Source organism: Topomyia yanbarensis, chromosome 2 (genome assembly GCF_030247195.1).
Source record: "Topomyia yanbarensis strain Yona2022 chromosome 2, ASM3024719v1, whole genome shotgun sequence".
NCBI lineage: Eukaryota > Metazoa > Arthropoda > Insecta > Diptera > Culicidae > Topomyia > Topomyia yanbarensis.
This window is the reverse complement of record NC_080671.1, coordinates 242,475,906-242,495,870: the sequence shown is the minus strand read 5'-3', so window position 1 is coordinate 242,495,870 and position 19,965 is coordinate 242,475,906. Positions and strand designations below refer to the sequence as shown.

At 39.8% G+C, this 19,965-nt stretch overlaps 1 protein-coding gene across 4 annotated transcripts in view; it reads right to left on the bottom strand.

Annotated features, from left to right (window-relative positions):
* The window catches only part of LOC131683009 (uncharacterized), a 515,866-nt gene that overhangs the window by 139,189 nt on the left and 356,712 nt on the right, over positions 1–19,965 (bottom strand). For 3 of the 4 annotated variants that reach the window (XM_058964836.1, XM_058964835.1, XM_058964834.1), the window contains 2 exons: positions 15,078–15,275; positions 14,843–15,010 (listed from right to left, as the gene is read on the bottom strand). The exons of the other annotated variant lie outside the window; for it this stretch is intronic. In XM_058964836.1, the coding sequence (XP_058820819.1) occupies positions 14,843–15,010; positions 15,078–15,260 (351 nt within the window). In that variant the 5' untranslated portion in view covers positions 15,261–15,275. The remainder of the gene's footprint in view (positions 1–14,842; positions 15,011–15,077; positions 15,276–19,965) is intronic. 4 annotated transcript variants of the gene reach the window in all.

The window sequence follows — 19,965 nt, the reverse complement described above, 5'->3', positions numbered from 1 at the left end:
TCAAATGAAAGGTACAGTAATACCATTGACTGCTGCTGAATCTCATTCTGTTCTAACTCTTGCTTCCAGAGTTACAGGGGTGTTAGTAAGGATACACTGGAATTTCCCATATAAATCGGTACAATCGTAATACCTCAGAGGCTAAAAACTATTGAAATGGTCACCAAATTACTTCTAATCGCAGATCTAGATCACTGATTGCCAATCAAACATTCTTTGAATATATTGTCCACTATCGACGATTCCGGGCATATTCCACAAATAAAGTCACATCGGTTCTTCGGTGATGACTGAACCGATTTTCTCAAACCAAGTCTCCAATGAAAGGCAAAATATGCAGCTGAGTATTGCATCAGAGCCCCTTCACCCCCCCCCCCCCGCCTTGCCCTTACATCTCCCTCCTTCATCACTACCGTCCCCTTGGACCACCCTCACGCCCGCATTTCCTTCATCCACCCCGTATACCAAAATAAGATGAAGGATTTCTGACGCATCCTCCACTCCCACTCTACTAACCCCCCATTCCCTCCACTTTTAAACCCATTCCACCAACATTTCAAAATATAATCACATGAAGATAACATTGAACTCATGCTGATTAAGCTAATTAAATACTATTCTTTTGCCTTTCTCATATAGAAAGGGTACGCAATTGCTCCAAAAACCGACTTTCTAACCGAGGCCCGGAGGGCCAAGTCTCATATAACATTCGAATCAGTTCGCCGAGATCGCAAAATATCTGTGTGTATGTATGTGTGTATGTGTGTGTATGTATGTATGTATGTATGTATGTATGTATGTATGTATGTATGTATGTATGTATGTATGTATGTATGTATGTATGTATGTATGTATGTATGTATGTATGTATGTATGTATGTATGTGTGTATGTGCGGATTTGTTAACAAAATGTCCACATCGGTTTTTTGGAGATGGCTGAACCGATTTTTACAAACTAAGATTCAAATGAAAGGTATACTATTCCCATAGGTTGCTATTGAATTTTCAACCGACATCTTGTCCCGGATTACGAGTTGAAGAGTATGGTTACAAAACAAAATTTGTTGATTTGTCCACATCGGTTTCTCGGAATTTTCTGAACCGATTTTGACAAACTTGATTTTAAATGGAAGGTCCATCAGCTGCTGTTGAACTTTGTGTGGATCCGAGTTCTGGTTCCTGAATTACAGGGTGATACGTACGATCACGCAGCAAATCTCGATTCTAACGAATTCTGCGATGAATGTAAAAAGGTGAAATTGTTGCCTTTCTCAATAGTAAGGTATTGCAATTGCTCTGAAAATCGACTTTTTAACGGAGGCCCGGAGGGCCGAGTGACATATACCATTCGATTCAGTTCGTCGAGTTCGGCAAATGTCTGTGTGTATGTATGTGTGTATGTATGTATGTGTGTGTATGTGCGTATGTGTGTGTGTATGTTACCAAAAATGTCACTCATTTTTCTCAGAGATGGCTGAACCGATTTTGACAAACTTAGTCTCAAATGAAAGGTGCAACGTTCCCATAGACTGCTATTGAATTTCTAATGGATCCGACTTCCGGTTCCGGAATTACAGGGTGATGAGTACGAACACGCAGAAAATGTCGATTTTAATAAATTCTGCAATGAATGCATAAAGGTGAAATTTTTTCGAAAATATGACCACAAATGCTTCGATTTGTAGTATTAGGTCACTAACATCCATTCAAAGTCTATTTGGCCACATTGGCCACCATCATCGGTTCCGGAAGCCCCGGCGGAAGCATCTATCGGTTTCTCGGAGATGGCTAGACCGATTCGACTAAACTTGGCCTCAAATGAAAAGTATTCCGTCCTCGTAAATGGCTATTCAATTTCATCCCGATCCGACTTCCGGTTCCGGAGTTATAGGTTGTGGCGTGCGATCACATAGCAAATTGTGATTCAAACCGATACTCCGATGAAAGCAAAAAAGGTAACAATTTCGAAATTTCGCTAAAATGTCTCTCAAACAACTTAAATTTGCTGTTCTAGGTCACCGACGGCCAACCAAACTTTCGTTCACTACATTGACCACCATAGACGGTTCCGGAAGTGCCCGGGAAAAGCGGTCATCTTTCAAAATTTACGAACTCACATCAGTTTCCCGGAAATGGTTGGGCCGATTTTCACAAACTTATTCCCAAATGATAGCTATAATATCCCCACAGATGTTTATAAAATTTCGTACGGATCGCTTATATGGGGCCGGAAATATAGACTAAATCGTCCGGTCACATATGAAATTCCCATATAAGCCGGAACTCATTTTTTTTCAAGGGGGGGACCCCATGAAATTTCAGAAATCGAATTCGTATTTTTGATGCCAAACATCTTTAAAATGCATGAAACGTCGAGATTTTATGTTATCTCGAAAAATTTTTTTTTGTGAAAATCGACTTTTTGGGACTTTGCCGATTTCGCACCTTTTTTCAGTTCAATATTACCGTGGCTGTTTTTTCTTCTTCAAAATTTTAGAACTCGAATAATGATTTATTTTCCTGTATATAGTTGTCATGTGATGTACAATAATAAAATGTAATATATGCATTTAAAAGCTTTTAATGAATATAAACAACGCACACATTCTCGTGATTCATGGTTGAGAAAGGCACAATTGCACCGCTAGGTGGATTAAAATAGGTTTTTCAATTTAATATTACCGTGGCTGTTTTTTTCTTTTACAAAATTTTAGGACTCGAATAATGATTTCTTTTCTTGTATATAGTTGTCAAGTCATGTACAATAAAATCGTAATGTATACATTTGAAAGCTTTCAATAAATTTAAGCAACTAAAAAATTCTCATGTTCATGATTGAGAAAGGCACAATTGCACCGCTAGGTGGATTAAAACAGGTTTGTACATACGGCCACGGAAAGTTCTTTTTGTGCGCAATCGAAAAATCTAGTCATTCGTGGAATAGCTTTGAACTAGCTCTAATTAACAAAAATGCTGAAATTTTAAAACTTCATCTAGGGTAATGAGCCTATTTTCGCCCTAACCATGTGAAGCCGGTTCAACGCATTGGAAAGCAAAGATACTGGTGCCAATTCATACGCATTGCATCAATTGTATTCCGAGTAATTAATGAAATGGTGAGGCACCCTCCCAAATACGACTAAAATGGGCTTCAGCATATTAGATGCTCGAAAACTTAACGCTTAACGTGAACGAAACAGAATGTAATGCAACATAAGTACATGGGAAAATGTATTACACAGTACTTGAAGTGCCGGAGCCCGGACTATAAACAGTGCCATATGTCTAATACAAAAGGAGAAAAAAAGATTTCGCCAACTTACCCCAGACTCCCCTAAATATAATTAAATGATAAGGACATCCATATTCTAACAGCAGCATTCACCCAAAGATTTTAAAACATGCTTCTTTTCAGCTAAAATTGCACATAAAGCTAGTTTCGGTGCGATAAGTAATCACAAAAGACTGAATTTTTTTTTCGCCCAGGTGCCCAACACCGCCTTTAGGCGGGCGAAGTGTTTTGTCAAAAAAGCTAAACTTCCGAATTATTCAACTAAACCAATTCACATCTACAGTAAAATGCTACTAACAGGCTACTCAAAAAAAAATTTAGTTGTTAAAATTTCCAAAAATAGTTAAAATTTGTTTAATGAAGATTACCACTAAACACAAAATAGTTTTTTCCACGTTTTCATTGAATTTTCAACTCTGAGCTTCAATTTCCTTTAACAGAAAGCTACGATCATTCAAACAATGTGTGTGTATGAAAGGTGTGAGCGTTGAGAAGAAATACTAGTGCGGATGACAACATACACTCATGTTTTAGTAGTTTTATTTAGATTTTTAAAGAGACCGCCTAGAGGCGGTGTTGGGAACTATTGGGTTAAAGACTTGTTCTATACAAAATGAAATATTACAGAATTAAATAGTCAAAACACAAAGATTTTTAAACAGGTTACTTTACGAATGATTTTAGAATAAAACTATCCAATTTAATTATAAATTTAATAAAAATTATACACATTAGAGCGATTTTAGTTCTGGGGTACGAATGTACCCCACAAGACCGTTTACGTAGAGAAAAAGTCGCCGCGGCCTAAGTATCGGTTTTAATGTACCTGTCGAAATTTATATTCCATTATAGAAAGTCGAACCGATATTTTCCGATAAATTCCTGTCGACATGAATGTTCGTTTAAAAAATTAAATAATTCAGGTATTTTGCGAATCTGAAGAGACGGAATTTTATGCAAGAATGGAAAAATACAATATTTGAGCACCAAAAAATACGACGAATTCTAGCGATTCAGAGGTGCTAACATTTGGTACGGTTATATGTGTCATTTATTCGTATCACGAAGTATCATTCACTACTACAAAAAAAGACTACGTTTTGTGTATAGACGCAAACAGTGTCATGAAATGGTTGGGTTGTTTTGTTCAATACCCGAACCCGACCCGACCCCGATAATTTGTAATTTGAAAAACCCGAACCCGACCCGAGCCCGAAAGTTCAAAATTTCAAAAGCCCGGACCCGACCCGAACCCGAGAATTTCAAATTTAAAAACCCGGAACCAGACCCGGACCCGAGAAGCTTAAATTTGCAGAACCCGAACCCGATCCGAAACCCATCGGGTTCGGGTCGGGTCCGGGTTTGGGGTCCAAAAACCCGAACCCGACCATCTCTGGACAAGTACGAACGGTACAGTTGAGATTATCAATTCCGAGATAAAACGAAGTAAGTGAACGTACAAATTAATTACTAAAACCGATAAAATGGAAAATGTGAATACTAAATTGTAGATAAATTGCGATAGACAGCGATAGAGGAAGGAAAAGAGGAAGCTGTAAAGTAACGAGAACAAACAATTGTAAGTAAGACAAATAATCGATTATTTACGGTAAATTAAAATAAAGTTATTTAGTTTGATCTGCACAGTAAAAAAAGGCGGATTTTCAAAAATCTTGTTTTCGCCTGCCGTCCGAACAAAATCAAAAAATGTTTGTCGGATAGTGTGCAGGATGGCTTCTTCTCCTTCGAAGCAAGAAAAGTGTCTGTACTGCAAACTAGCGGAATCCGGTGACATCGATTGGGTTCAATGCGAAGAATGTAAGTATTGGGCTCATTTCTCGTGCGCAGGTGTCAACCAAGAGGTGGCGAACGTTAGTTGGCGTTATCCGCGATGCTCTCCGCAAAGCGTCCGGCGTCTTAAAGTTCCAGAGACTACGGCTAAGAAGCGCGGGAAGAAGTCCGCCCCGAATAGCGATGCAGGGTCCGATCGTGGAGCTGGTTCCGTCTTAGACCTGACTGAACAGCAGTTGGAAGAGGAACAGCTAGCAATGGAGATGGCCTTTGCAAAGCAGATCGAGTTGCGGAAGCAGCGTCTTGCTAAGCAGCAGGCTTGGAACGAGAGGCGGATGAAGCTAGAGTGGGAGATGCGCGAGCAGGAGCGCCGCGTGAAATGGAGCAGCGGCAGCTAGAGCATGAGCAGAAAATGCTTGACTGCCAATGGGACGCGGAACGTGAATTCTCGAAGAAGCGGGATGCTATTCGGAAACAGTTTGACGACAGCATTAATAATGCATTGAAGGGCCAATATGGAGCTGTCGGTGGTGCTTCTGCCTCCAAACCGGAACAGAAGGTGGATGACTGGATGCTGGATTATCGCGGAGCCTATCCAAAGCAAGGATATCAGCAGACGGCAGATGAACTCGCGTGTCCGAAGAAGGTACCGTTAGATAAGTCATTCGTTGTCGAAGCCGGCCAATTCGAGCGAAGTGACGAAGATGTGAGTGACGGTGAAGTTTCGGAGGTCCCGCCGAGTAGATGCAGTCGAACCAGCTTTCAAAGGTGCGGAGATGGAAACGGGTCGGGATGTATCGTGGGTCGTATTACAAGAGATCAGCTAGCTGCTCGCAAAGCGGTCTCTCAGAACCTTCCCAAATTTAAAGGGGAAGCAGAAGTTTGACCGTTGTTTATCAGCAGTTTCGAGTACACGACTGCAGCTTGCGGATTCTCAAACCTAGAGAATTTGAAGGTTTGCAGCGTTTGGATGTGATCAGGTATCTTCGGAATCTGTTCGGAAAACCGGAGAAGCTGCTCAGAACGTTGCTATCGAAGGTGAGGAACGCACCGTCACCGAGAGCTGATCGATTGGAGACGTTCATCAGCTTCGGGATAACGGTGAAGCAGTTGTGCTACCACCTTGAAGCGTCAGGACTCTGCGACCACCTAAACAATCCGATGCTTGTGCAGGAGTTAGTTGACAAGTTGCCACCGAGCAACAAACTGGATTGGGTCCGGTATAAGCGAGGGAAGGTGGACAGTCCGTTGCGAATGTTTACGAACTTCACAAATGACATCGGATGTGTCGGAGGTGACGGAGTTCTCGACGTTGTCGCTAAGCGAGCACGAGCCTTCGCGAATGGGGAAAGGAAATTCCCGAAAGAAGGAGTTTGTCCATCTTCATGGCGCGAGCCAGGTTTCTGATGAAATTCAAAGAGAGACAGTAACTAAGCCGTGCTGGATCTGCAAACGAACGGATCATCTCATCAGGTGCTGTGGTGAGTTTAAGCGGATGAACATTGCCGCCAGGTTGAGAGAGGTTGAGCGACAAAACCTGTGTGATCTTTGTTTGAACAAGCACGGAAACAGTAGATGCACCTTGAAGATTCGATGCTTGACGCAAAATTGTCGTGGAGGCCATCATCCACTTTTGCATCGAGTGAAGGAATCGGTGCGGCTGCAGAAGGTAGAATGCAATGCTGCCGAAAAGGCAGATAGTGCGGTTATTTTCCGCATGATGCCGGTGACGCTTTACGTGGGCAAACGACAATTCGATACTACTGCGTTCTTCGACGAAGGGTTGTCGACTACGTTGGTAGATGATCTGGTGGCCAGGCGGCTGAAAGCAGAAGGTACTCTAGAGCCGTTGATAGTGACGTGGACGGGCTATATCAACCGCTTTGAGAACGATTCGAGGAAGGTCGAACTGATGATGTCGGCGAAGGATTCGAAGGAGAAGTTTCCGCTGTTCAACACTCGAACGGTATCAGAGTTGGTGCTGCCGAAGCAGAACGTGCGATTCGCAGATGTGGTAAAAAAATATTCCCATCTTGCAAGCGTTCCGGTGAGAGATTACCCATTGGGAAAGCCGAGAATCCTACTCGGGCTATACAACGACCACTTATTTGCGCCGTTGGAGTCGCGGGTCGGTAAGCCAAACGAACCGATTGCCGTGCGGTCGAAGATTGGCTGGACAGTGTATGGTTCGGAGAACCGAAGACCGAGTGCGTACACTTACCTGAATTTGTACTCGTTCGTTCCAGCAAGCAATCAAGATCTCCATGACATGATGCGAGAGCAATACATGCTAGATGAGACAGCGATTGCGACGTTCGCTGTACCGGAGCCCGTGGAGGAGAAAAGAGCCGAACTGAAGGGTACGCAACAAACCGCTGTGTGGTATCTACCGCTGAACGTCGTAGTGAATCCGAAGAAGCCGAGTAAGGTGCGCTTGGTTTGGGATGCTGCAGCATCAGTGAACGGAGTCTCTCTTAACTCAGAGTTACTCAAAGGTCCGGATATGCTAGTTCCACTTCCCAGAGTAATATGCAATTTTCGGGAAAAGCCAGTAGCATTTGGTGGCGACATTCAAGAAATGTACCATCAGATCCGGATCAGATCTGAGGATAGGCAAGCGCAACGGTTTGTGTTCCGAGCGAACAGTGAGGAAGCTCCGAAGGTGTACGTTATGGACGTTGCCACCTTTGGTTCCACGTGTTCGCCCTGCTCAGCTCAATTCATGAAGAACTTGAATGCAGCAGATTTCTCGGAGAAGTGCCCTGAAGCAGTAGAAGACATCGTGAAGCGTCACTACGTAGATGACCACTACGACAGCGTGGATACTATCGAAGAAGCGATCCAGCGAGCCAGCGAGGTGAGGTGCATCCATTCGTGTGGAGGATTTCGGATCAGAAACTGGGTGTCGAACTCTGGTAGATTTCTCGAACAAATAGGAGAAAGGAGTGTCGATTCCGCAGTGCATTTCAACCGGGACAAGAACACCGAATACGAGCGTATGCTAGGCGTCGTTTGGGACCCGGTTGAAGACGAGTTCCGTTTTGCGACCGAATGGAAAACAGAGTGCAACAAGGTTTTCCTAGAGGAAAAACGCCCGACGAAAAGAAAAGAGCATTGTGATGGCGCAATTCGATCCAGAAGGATTTCTTGCTCCAGTTACAATTCTCGGAAAAATACTGGTTCAGGATCTGTGGCGGACAGGCTGCGACTGGGATGATGCGATCGATGAGCTGTCGTTCAGAAAGTGGTTGCGGTGGACCAACATTCTCGCAGACGTGCTGGTGTTTAAGCTACCTCGAAGCTATTTCGGAACTGCGAGATCAGATGAGGTCGAAGAAGTCCAGCTTCACATCTTTGCTGATGCCAGCGAGACGGCGTACGGATGCGTGGCATGCTTCCGTGAAATCATACGGGGTAAGGTTGTGTTCGCTAGTGATGAGTCGAGCGAAGGTAGCACCGTTGAAGCAGCTGTAGATTCCGCGGCTAGAACTCCTGGCAGCGGTTCTTGCGGCAAGGCTGGTACGAACGATCGAGGAAAATCACAACTTCACGATCAGTAGAGTGGTGTTCTGGATTGACGCAGAAGTGGTGCTGTTCTGGATTCGGTCGGATCAGCGCCGCTACAAGCAATTTGTTGGTTTTCGCATTGGCGAAATTCTTAGTTTGACTAAACTGACAGATTGGCGATGGGTTTCGACGAAATTGAACGTGGCGGATCTGGTAACTAAATGGGGTAAAGGTCTGGAGATACACCCCAACAGCCCGTGGGTACGTGGGCAACAATTTTTGTACGACAGTGTGGAAAAGTGGCCGAAGAGAGAATTACCTCCAGCTAACACTACGGAGGAACTTCGGATTCACTTGATGCTGCACGACGTGCAAGTTGCACAGGCTATCGTGGACGCCAATCGCTTTTCTAAGTGGACAGTGCTGGTGAGGGCGATGGCGTGCGTAATCCAGTTCGTTTTAAACTGTAGATGAAAGTGCAAAAAACTGTCGATTGAGACACTAAAAGCAACGAGCAGACAGAGCAGAGTACTACAACCGACGGCAGCTAAGTGAGTACGAGAAGGCGGAACTATGGCTGATGAAGATGGCACAGTCGGAGTGTTTCATAGATGAGAAGGTACTGGTCAGAAATATGGATCGGCCGGTGAGTCAATGGCTGGCGATCGAGAAGTCCAGTGCACTCTACAAACTTACTCCGCTGATTGACGAAAACGGGCTGATTAGAATGGAGGGGAGAGGAAAGAAAGCAGAGTTGCTGTCATTCGATTTACGTTTTCCAACGATCCTGCCACATCAGCATAAAATCACGCAGCTGATTGTTCAGCATTACCACGAGAAGAGCGGTCACGGATATCGACAGGCGGCGAAGAACGAGCTGAAGCAGTTGTTCTACATTCCGCAGCTTGACACAGTAGTCCGGAAGGTGTCGTCGTCTTGTGTATGGTGTAAGGTCCATCGAAGTCGACCTCGAGTTCCACGAATGGCTCCGCTACCAGTGCAGCGGCTAACAACGAATCTTCGTCCCTTTAGTTACACAGGTGTGGATTATTTGGGCCCATTTGCTGTTACTGTAGGACGCCGAACGGAGAAGAGATGGGTCGCATTGTTCACCTGCTTGGTAACCCGCGCGATACACCTGGAGGTGGCTCACGGACTGACTACGCAGTCGTGCTTGATGGCGATTCACCGGTTCATTGGTCGGCGAGGTTGGCCGATGGAGTTTCTGTCCGACAATGGGACGAACTTCCTAGGAGCCAGTAAGGAACTGGAAGGAGTTGTCCTAGAAATAGGAGAAGATTGTGCGGATCAGCTGACTAGCGCGAAAACGAAGTGGCCGTTCAACCCCCCTTTGGCTCCTCACATGGGAGGAGTATGGGAGCGTCTCGTTCGGTCGGTTAAGGAGGCATTCGTGGTACTTGATGATGGGAGACGGTTGACGGACGAAATTTTGCAGACAGTTATGGTGGAAGCGGAAGACATGATAAATTCTCACCCGTACGTGTCTCGAGAGTATGACGAAGTGGAGGCACTCACTGCAAACCACTTTTTGCAGGAACTCTCCCCAAATCAGCCTAGCGTCAATCTTCCCTCACCTCATCCAGCAGCAGCACTTCGAGACGCGTTCCAGCAATCGCAGCAGTTGGCCAGCATTTTGTGGGAACGTTGGGTCAAGGAGAACGTTCCTTCGCTGAATCAGAGGACAAAGTGGTTTGGTGAGTCGAGACCATTAAGAATAGGAGACTTCAATTTCATACACTACTCTATCCAAAATAAAATCGATGGTAATTCTGTTACGCATATAAATCTATGGATTTACGTGTTGAATTAATTAATTCAGTCGATCCACCATGCTTTCAGAAGTATTGGTTTTATACGTAACCTACCCAGCAGTCTCCGTCAGACGAAGGTTTATATATTTAAACGAAAGAATAAAGTTCTTTCTACGAATTTTTTTTATAGCATGGTACGAATTTTTGCTATTAAGGAAGTTGCTTAAGGTGTAAATTGAACAAAAAATATTCGAAAATTGACAATAACTTTGTTGTTTCAAGAGCTACAGATTCTTCGTTGTTTAAAAAATGTGTATTTTATCGCTCTCAACAATTTTGTAGAAGACACTTTTCATAACAAAAAGTAATCGTAAAAAGTTATATTCGAAAAACTGTTTTGAATGGGTCTATCCCAAGCAAACCTACATATCTCGCTACTGTTACTATATAGAGCTTTAGTAACTTCAGTAAAGATTTTCACAATAATATTTTCTAGAACTTTACTGAAGACAGCGAGTTTCTAGCTAAATTATTCGAGGAAATAAATTTTCTGTCTCATTTTTAGGGAATTAATAACTCAATTCATTATATCAAATGATGCATCTATTTATATCCAGAAACTTCTTTGAAAAAATCCATTCTCCAAAATTAATGGTTCAGGAGTTATTGAATTTTGATAGTAAAAACGTCGTTTTGCAACACTGCGCACCGCATATGTTGCAATTGAAGCTTTGTGTGCCTATTATATTAGTTACTGCGCAACATCGACCCACCACAACTGTGCTTTGGTTGAAAAATTTCATTTAAGCGACCATTGTAACTAGAAAATATAAAGAAGCAGATGTACTGTTACCTCGAATTCGAATGATACCAAGGGATTTCAAACGACTGTGTGTAGGAAAACAGAGCAATTAATTTAATTGTGCTCCAGGTGGTCAAACTACGAACATTGTCTATCCGCGAGAATTACAATAAGTTTCTTCTTTGAAACAAAAATATTTGTTATTTTTAGTATTTTTAAAATATTTCGTTTAGTCCTGATGGGTGTAGCGAAGCGCACCGGGTTACAGCTAGTAACTAAATATATGAAAAATGGGTGTCAAATTTCTTGATTTTACAGTTAATGTTAATTAATGGTTAGGTAAAGTATCTTACTGCTTGGATAAGTGCAGAAATTCCTGCATGTGTAAGCAAAATCTAACATTAATTTTCAAAACAAGTTACAGTTTATACGTAGATATACGCTGTGAAAAATAATGATAAGAATACATGTCATTTTGAGGAAATATCTTAGAGTGAAAGAATAAAAATGACACAATTGTAACATTTGATGCTTTAGAAAACATTTTGATAACATCTAAAATAATTGGTTACTTGTTTCAACTCACATTGATTGCTGTTTCAACTTACCTCGGTATGGGGAGAGTTGAAACAAAGAGAACACTGACATAAAAATCAATGTATTGATGCATTTTTATTGGTTTGTTCCAATTATTCTGACGTAGATTGATAAAGCATAAACAGAAGTAAGAAATTTAAAAATAAGCAATCATCGATTGACAGTTTTTGTCGATTTCTCTAACAATAACAAAAGATTGTTTCAACCCTCCTCGGTCTCCCGTACTACTCACATATGCAATTATTTTGTACGGAGGCAATTTCTATCAATTTTTTGTCGAAAATGTGGAATTTTAACGTTATTTTTAAAATATTTAGGAAAAACATAAAATGCCCATATGTGGGTATCCTACTAGAATCAGGATTTATTCCGCGGTCAAAACTCCAAATGCAATTTGAAAGGCATTTTTGAAAGCTGGTATAATTTTCGGTTCTTTTTCAAAAAACGGCATTAAACGGAAAAAGTCATGGCCAATTTAACGTCGATTTTGGTGTATCGAAAAGGACTTGGTAGTTTGAAGGACAACCTGCTAGTAGAATCACAATTTGGATAAGTGAAAAGGCACAATTGCACCTCTTGCTGGATTAAAACAGGTTTTTTTTGTACCAAGGATAGTTCCTGTATCCTTGTCTTCCTTCGTTCCTTCCCACGAGAGAAAATTATGAGACGTAATTGTAGAGCAAGGTACAAACCAACGCGCGGAACGTGCAGTGTGAACCCGAACTAATGTTAATCACAACCTACACATTTAAAAGTAGTTACGTTTTGCAGGATAAAAGAAGCGTCACAATCCACTTTAATTTACATTCCAGAACATGTAAAAATATATGTCGCTCACAATTTTCAGCGAGTTTTACGTCAAAAGAGACAGAATATATAAAAATACGTCGCAATGTTTCTCACGCCAAATGCAATTTTTTTTTAAAATGTGTTTTATTACGTAGTTGTTCTCTCAGAGCAAAACTGGCCAAATTAGAAAAGAATTCACCAAGTGGAGGAAACATACTGACACATACTATGCGACTACTCTGCTCTCACTCAACTAGAATGAGCTCACCTAATGAGTAAAGAATTCCTAGATCCTGAAGGGATCAGAGAGTCGAATCCAACCTCAGTGCACGATATAAGGCTTCTTGAGAACACTTAAGAGGGTCTTCTACTCGCGAGGCCTAAAATTGAGCACTGTTTTAGGAATAAATTATAAAGCATCTACTCAATGGATTTAGAAACTTTTTTTTTTATTTTGAAGATACCAAATGTTTTGACTTTTCAATTTTACTTTTGAAGACGAAAAGAAAAATCTCTCGCGACCTCGAAACTTCATTGATGACATTGATATTGAAACTACATCGGTCCCGATTAAGTAAATTTGTGGCAAGTTGGGTAATCTGTAATCCGAAAACTCATATTTTTGCCTTTCTCATATAAAGAAAGGCTATGCAATCACTGTAAAAATCTACTTTTTAACCGAGGCCCGGAGGGCCAAGTGTCATACACCATTCGATTCAGTTCATCGAGATCGGCAAATGTCTATGTGTGTGTATGTGTGTGTGTCATTTAAACTCACTAGGGCCATTATATGAAAGCAAAAAGCTAGTACTTTCAGTATGTTATGATGTTGTTTGTTCCTTTTTGCTCCTTAACGAATTATTTAAGGAGGAAGTTTCCCCAAAAATATCGTAAAATTTAGAATATCTTTTTAAATTCAACAGTTAGGAAGTAACTATGTTAAGCAAAAATATGTGTTTCGGTACCACAAACAACTTTGTGGAAGATTCCAAGAAGATACGAGAATGTTTAAAAAAGTTATCATGAAAAACCCAATTTTAAGGGGTCTTCCATATAATATGTTCCATAACTCGTAAACTATTGAAGCTAGATATATAGTGTCTTCTGCAATTTCTTTTGTAGTAACATTTTCTACAACTTTGTCGAAGACACAAAGTCTCTATCTCAATTAGTTCGGAAAATAAATTTCGTATATCACTTATAGGTGAATTAATCATTGAACGGTATACTCCTGTGGATGCACAATCATAAGAACAACAACTTCTCCGAACAAACTGTACCTTTAAAATCAACGGTTTAGACGCTATTAATTTTGAGCACGAAAACGACGTTTTAAAACACTGTGCAAGGGGCCGATAAAAACGGGTCTTCACTGTATTCAGAGAAGCATTGATGGTTTGAGAGTGAGCTCATAAGCATCTTTCTAATAAATAAATAATTAAATGATACTATCGTAGAACCTGATATGTTCGAAAGTTTATAAAGTTCCTTTTACTAAAGCCTGATGCCACTTGCGCCAGCTGTCCTCGCCGGTTGAACACTTTGAGTTTTGGGGATTTTCGTTCGATGACGAGTAGTGTTCGAGGGAAGTCTAGATAGCATTTTGCATATGTTCTACAGAATTTGAGTTTCTCCGAATCGCCAGCCCAAAAAATTTTGTTAGCTGGCCAATTGATTTGTCCGTCAACTTTCCCTTTCCTTTCCCACCGATACCTTCGTTTTCTTTCTTCAGATTTCGTAATCTCGTTCCCATACGCTTCTCAACATGTCCGACGCATTTTTTCTTCCGCACGATAATCTCGTCCCCAAAAAAACAAGAAACCATTCACAGAAGCTCACATATGCATAAACCGTCAAGAATGGACCGGTGAATTCTTTAAACAATAATTTGTTCATAGACAAGCGCCCGCGATGGCGCCGCGCTTAGTATCTCGGAAACGACCGGAGATGGGTACCTTTCGATTCCCAGAAACATGCCAAGGAATATGATTTTCACCAAATCCTTTCTGTGGCATATTCTCAGATGCATATAGATTGAAATTAAACAAAGAAAAAAATCGATTTTTTGAAACCATGAGAGTAGAAGACCCCCTTAATTAGCGGGAGACTAAGCAATGTCCAAGGCGCATTTAGGCGATTCACAATAGTTCTAGCTAAAATGAAATGATAGGATTCTCCGACACGTGTACTTAATGGTAACGGTAATCGAATATCATAAATTACTACTCATTAGTTATATTTTCGTGTGTTTTTCAATACTAATTTGTTATTCCAATATTATTCAAACTTACCATATATGCATCGTACGAATACAACTCGGCATCACAATCATCACAGAGATAAATATCGAAAAACGCAGGTTCTACCATTTGCTCTGATTGTATATCAAGTTGCAGCGAATTGGCCAATTTCGGTAGTAGGTACTTACGGCTCGAATTCTGTGGCGCTTGGTCATAAAGCTGGAAAAATATTTACGTAACATATGAGAAGTTGTGTATAATAATCATCTATATAAGTACTATTTACCATGTTTTCGTTTCGAAACGTTACCAGCAGTTTATTCGTACGTCGTTGGTAAAGAGATGTCGTGGAGTTGTAGTTGTTTATGAACCTCAAGGTCGCCGGTTCGTACGATGCCAAATCCGTGCAAAACCGCAACAAAAATACGCATTTATGGAATGAGTAGCAAATAACCACCAATTCTCTCATTTTTTCAAGCCAATTCTAAAATTCCAGATGAAGTTCATTAATATGGATTCATCTATTTAAAGAGTTGTATATACGAACTCGGAAAAAAGTTTTTTTCCGATGTAACAATGTTTTCATTTGATTGCAAAATTAATGGAACCACAAATAGTGAAAATTATTTATAAACTATAGTACCAAAATGATATCAAAAGATTCAACTCATCTACGACCGTTCTGGATACTGGTTGTATACAAAGTTGGAGCTCAAAAAATCGAAATAAAATTTACAATGTACATACTTTTGAAAATATCTGTGCAAAATTTCATTCGGATTGGAGCACTAGATTTTAAATTACAACCGTTTGAAGCGCGCTGGTTCTTCCACGAATGGTTATTTGAAGTGTTTTGAAAAGTACCGTTGCGGTGAACGTGATATCTCAAAAACTATTCATCCGATTTTCATATTTTTTTTTACTTGTTTGTATTTACATTCTCGCGTACTTTAACAGTTTCTTTTTATCCAAAAAAATTTGTTTCAATTTTGAACACCACAAAACTTAAATTTTTGGCCAACATGTTTTTTAAGGAAAAAATATTATTGAGAAACCGATCCGTTCAAGTACACCACAATAAATTTTCGCCACAACTCACTTTTTCGCCACAACTTTGCATATAACCTCTTAATAAGCCAGCTCACTAAAAACATTTTCTTAGGACAAGTTTTCTATGTTACATTTAGAGCCAAGTAAACTCTAATAGCATTTGCTCTACTCAGTGTGAATCAAAGTTTTCTCAGTTTGGACTCTTACTACTTAGAATTTGGAACATCCCGGCAGCTCTTGCTCTGTCATTGATATGAACAGAACTGAGACAAGACTTGGGAATCAAAATCAGAATAAATTGGCTCATCGCCCGTACAATACTCAGCACACTGTTCTATGGTCCCAACGCCGCATTTAGGAAAACAAAACTGTTTGCGCTTAAGGAGAAAGGTTACAGGATCGGCTGCGGCGCTTTCTCGAATTTTTACAACTTTTACGTAAAAGATATCAACAATCCCTCTCGTGTAAAGTTGCGCAAGGATTTAAGCTATTTTTGGTATAACTAAAATTTTAAAATTTTGATGATTACTCACGGCTGGCATTTTCTAGTTAGAACCAAAATATCTCCGATATTTTATTCAAAAGTACCCCATATTATTGCATAGGATTGTAGCTTGCTTTGTGTAGCATTTTTCGTTGGCTTACATTACAGCTACGATGCTTCGTTTTTGAGTTATTCATATTTTAGTAAAGTTGATGAAATACCCATATTTGCCGCCGCATTTCTACCAAATGCCGTATGTCCATTCTAACTTCAGTGAAAATGAATACAAAGCGCACGCGCATGCAAGATGTCGGTTTTGTGCCAGACCGGACTAAGCGATATTACATTGATACAGAGAAAAACGTGTACAAAGATTGAATCTTTGCATTCTTTACGGTATTATCCGCAATGGATTCATTTCATAATTCATGCTAATGATAATATTTTTCAAATCTGGCGCAAATGAAATGTAGCTGAAGAAGAAATTTTTGATTCAATCCTATCATTTTCTCTTCTTTTGAGATTTTGCTACTTAGTTCGGTCTGACTTTACACCGATCATATAGCACAATGCACAGTGGTCCGAATCCAGAATTTAGGATTACAAAAACATTAGTGACTAAACTACTGGTTCTAGAGATTTCATGTCTTCGGAACAAATAATCTGTGTCAATTGAGGCGTCTTTTGAGATAGGTGCTATTAGGGTAGTCCTTATTGTTTATACGATCTGAAAATTATTTTCGAAATAAGAAGAGATAGAACAATGAAGTGTTCCGCAAAATTGTAGTACAACCTTTTTCAAGCAACTTTGCTGAGGACGTCATATTTGTAACTTTAATGGTTTTAATTTTACTGCTATTAAAATGTTGTGTGATAGGGTAACCCTAACAAAATCAGTTTTTTCCTAATAACTTTTTAAATAATTTTTTTCCGTCAATAACGTCTTCACAAAACTTTTAGAGCTTATTGAGACGAATATTATTTATATAGACATATTTGAGATAGCTCATTTAGTTCAAAAGTTATGAGCATTTTTAGCAAAAAAACACAACCTTTTCAAATGTTGATATCTTACAATGGAGCAAGTGAAATTGATTTCTTCTTTTTGCATTCGAAAGATCACAATTGATAGTAAATTTTATGAAAAAATCTCAGAGGTCATTTTTGTTTAACTCATTTTATTTTAGTTTGAATATTGAGAATATTACTACTATTTGTAGCATTAAAAGTAAAACGGTCAGTGTAACCTAGCAACTATTTTTAAAATAAGATCAGATAGATAAACAACATCTCAAATAAAACCTCTCGAGTGTGGCGAAGGGCCCGCTGAGTTGTTTCCGATGTGTATCGTTCCGCCTGAGCCGCGGAAAACCTTTCTAGCACTACGTCATAATGAGGCGAAGAGTCCGCTGAATTATTATTTTAGGCACAGCCTTGGTAGAATCCATTTGGGAATCGGAAAACCTTCCCAGCACCCTGCTTAAGTGCGGCGAAAGGCCCATGTTTGCTGTTAATTTGTCACGAGTAATCAAGATCCGGGTAGCATCCGGAAGATCTAGAAATCTGGAACATTATTTGGCCAATTTTTCAAGATCATAGGGTCCGAAGTAAGCAGCAATTTTTTAATACATCTTCAATATTGGCAACGCTGCTAAATTTTCTTGAATGGTTTTCTTGAAACTTGCCGTTAGACTTATTCCTCGTTTCTAATGCCTCAGTGAAAAGGCCTTAGAAACGAGGAATAAGTCTATCCGCAAGTTTCGAAAAAACCATAGAAATACATAGAGTAGAATGGGGTCAAACAGGTACGGGTGTACAATAAGTATAGGGCAGTATCTTTGCAATGTTATTGCAGAGGTAGCTCGTGTTACGTGAATTAGATACACGGTAGAGAGCATCGTTGACGACTATCATTTCGGCTGTTACCGTGAAGCAGCTGTATTAGTTACGACGTCGTTTATGTTTTCGCGTGTTGTTCTGCGGAAACGAATTGTCTTTCGTCCTCAGTACATTACATTTAATCAACGTAAAAAACATCAAGTGAGTTGTTTCTTACGTAAAAAATAATGTTGAACAAGAGTATTGTGTTGGTTTTTTGATATTTTCGTTTTTGAAAAAGATTCGGACATCAACATGGAACATATTTACGCTACCAACAGGAAGAAAAGCATGCTTGACGATAGACGAACCAAGTACCAAAAGTTTATAAAGGGTTGGAGATAGAGGAACCAACCGTACTCGTGATCATAAATCATTCTCGTTGCTTCTAAATAGCCTGCAAAAACTTGGGAGTTTATTTTTGCTTTGCTATTAATAACGGCGAGAATGATACCTAATCGTTCCAATAAATCTGCATTCAAACCCGTGATCTCACAAACTCCATTCATCAAAAACTTTTTTTGTCGCGTTGCCATCATTGGAATTGCCTCCACTGGGTAATGGCTCATTAATTCGAAGGCTCGATCTTTTCTTTAACGATTTGTCGTCTTTCCAACACGCCACTTTGGTGTTTCCTTCTCAAAACTTCGTCATCGACCACCGATTCTTAAGATTTCCTTTCGATCATGCCCATATGATCCTGCCTAGCTCTAGCTTTCCATTCTAAGTTTACGAACGATTAACTTTAGAATACCTATCTGTTTTTCGATTTTAACATCTTTAGTTTCTCTTATTCATAAATTTTCCGAAAAAGGCTAACAAAGTTGATACTGTAAATTAAAATATGTGTGACTAGGATGGCTAGCCAAACATCACACTACGTTCTCCGCTGTTCAGATGGATTGATACACAACTACATTAGAAATAACAACTCAGTGGGCCCTTTGCACCACTTGGGCAGTTTTATTTGAGATTTTGTTTATCTATCTGATCTTATTTTCAAAATAGTTGCTAGGTTACACTGACCGTTTCACTTTTAATGCTACAAATAGTAGTAATATTCTCAATATTCAAACTAAAATAAAATGAGTTAAACAAAAATGACCTCTGAGATTTTTTTATAAAATATACTATCAATTGTGATCTTTCGAATGTAAAAAGAAGAGATCAATTTCACTTGCTCCATTTTAAGAAATCAACATTTGAAAAGGTTGTGTTTTTTTGCTAAAAAGGCTCATAACTTTTGAACTAAATGAGCTATCTCAAATATGTCTATATAAATAATATTCGTCACAGTAAGCTCTAAAAGTTTTGTGAAGACGCTATTGACGGAAAAAAATTATTTAAAAAGTTATTACGAAAAAACTGATTTTGTTAGGGATACCCTATCACACAACATTTTAATAGCTGTAAAATTAAAACCATTAAAGTTACAAATATGACGTCCTCAGCAAAGTTGCTTGAAAAAGGTTGTACTACAATTTTGCGGAACACTTCTTTGTTCTATCTCTTCTAATTTTGAAAATAATTTTCAGATCGTACAAACAATAAGGACCACCCTAATGTCACCCACCTCAAAAGATGCCTCAATTGACACAGATTATTTGTTCCGAAGACATGAAATCTCTAGAGCCGGTAGTTTAGTAACAAATGTTTTTGTCATCCTAAATTCTGGATTCGGACCACTGTGCAATGGTAAAACAGGTAAGAAATCACAAATGTCGGTTAGCCGCATGCTACCGCGTGGTTGCAGCCACGTGTT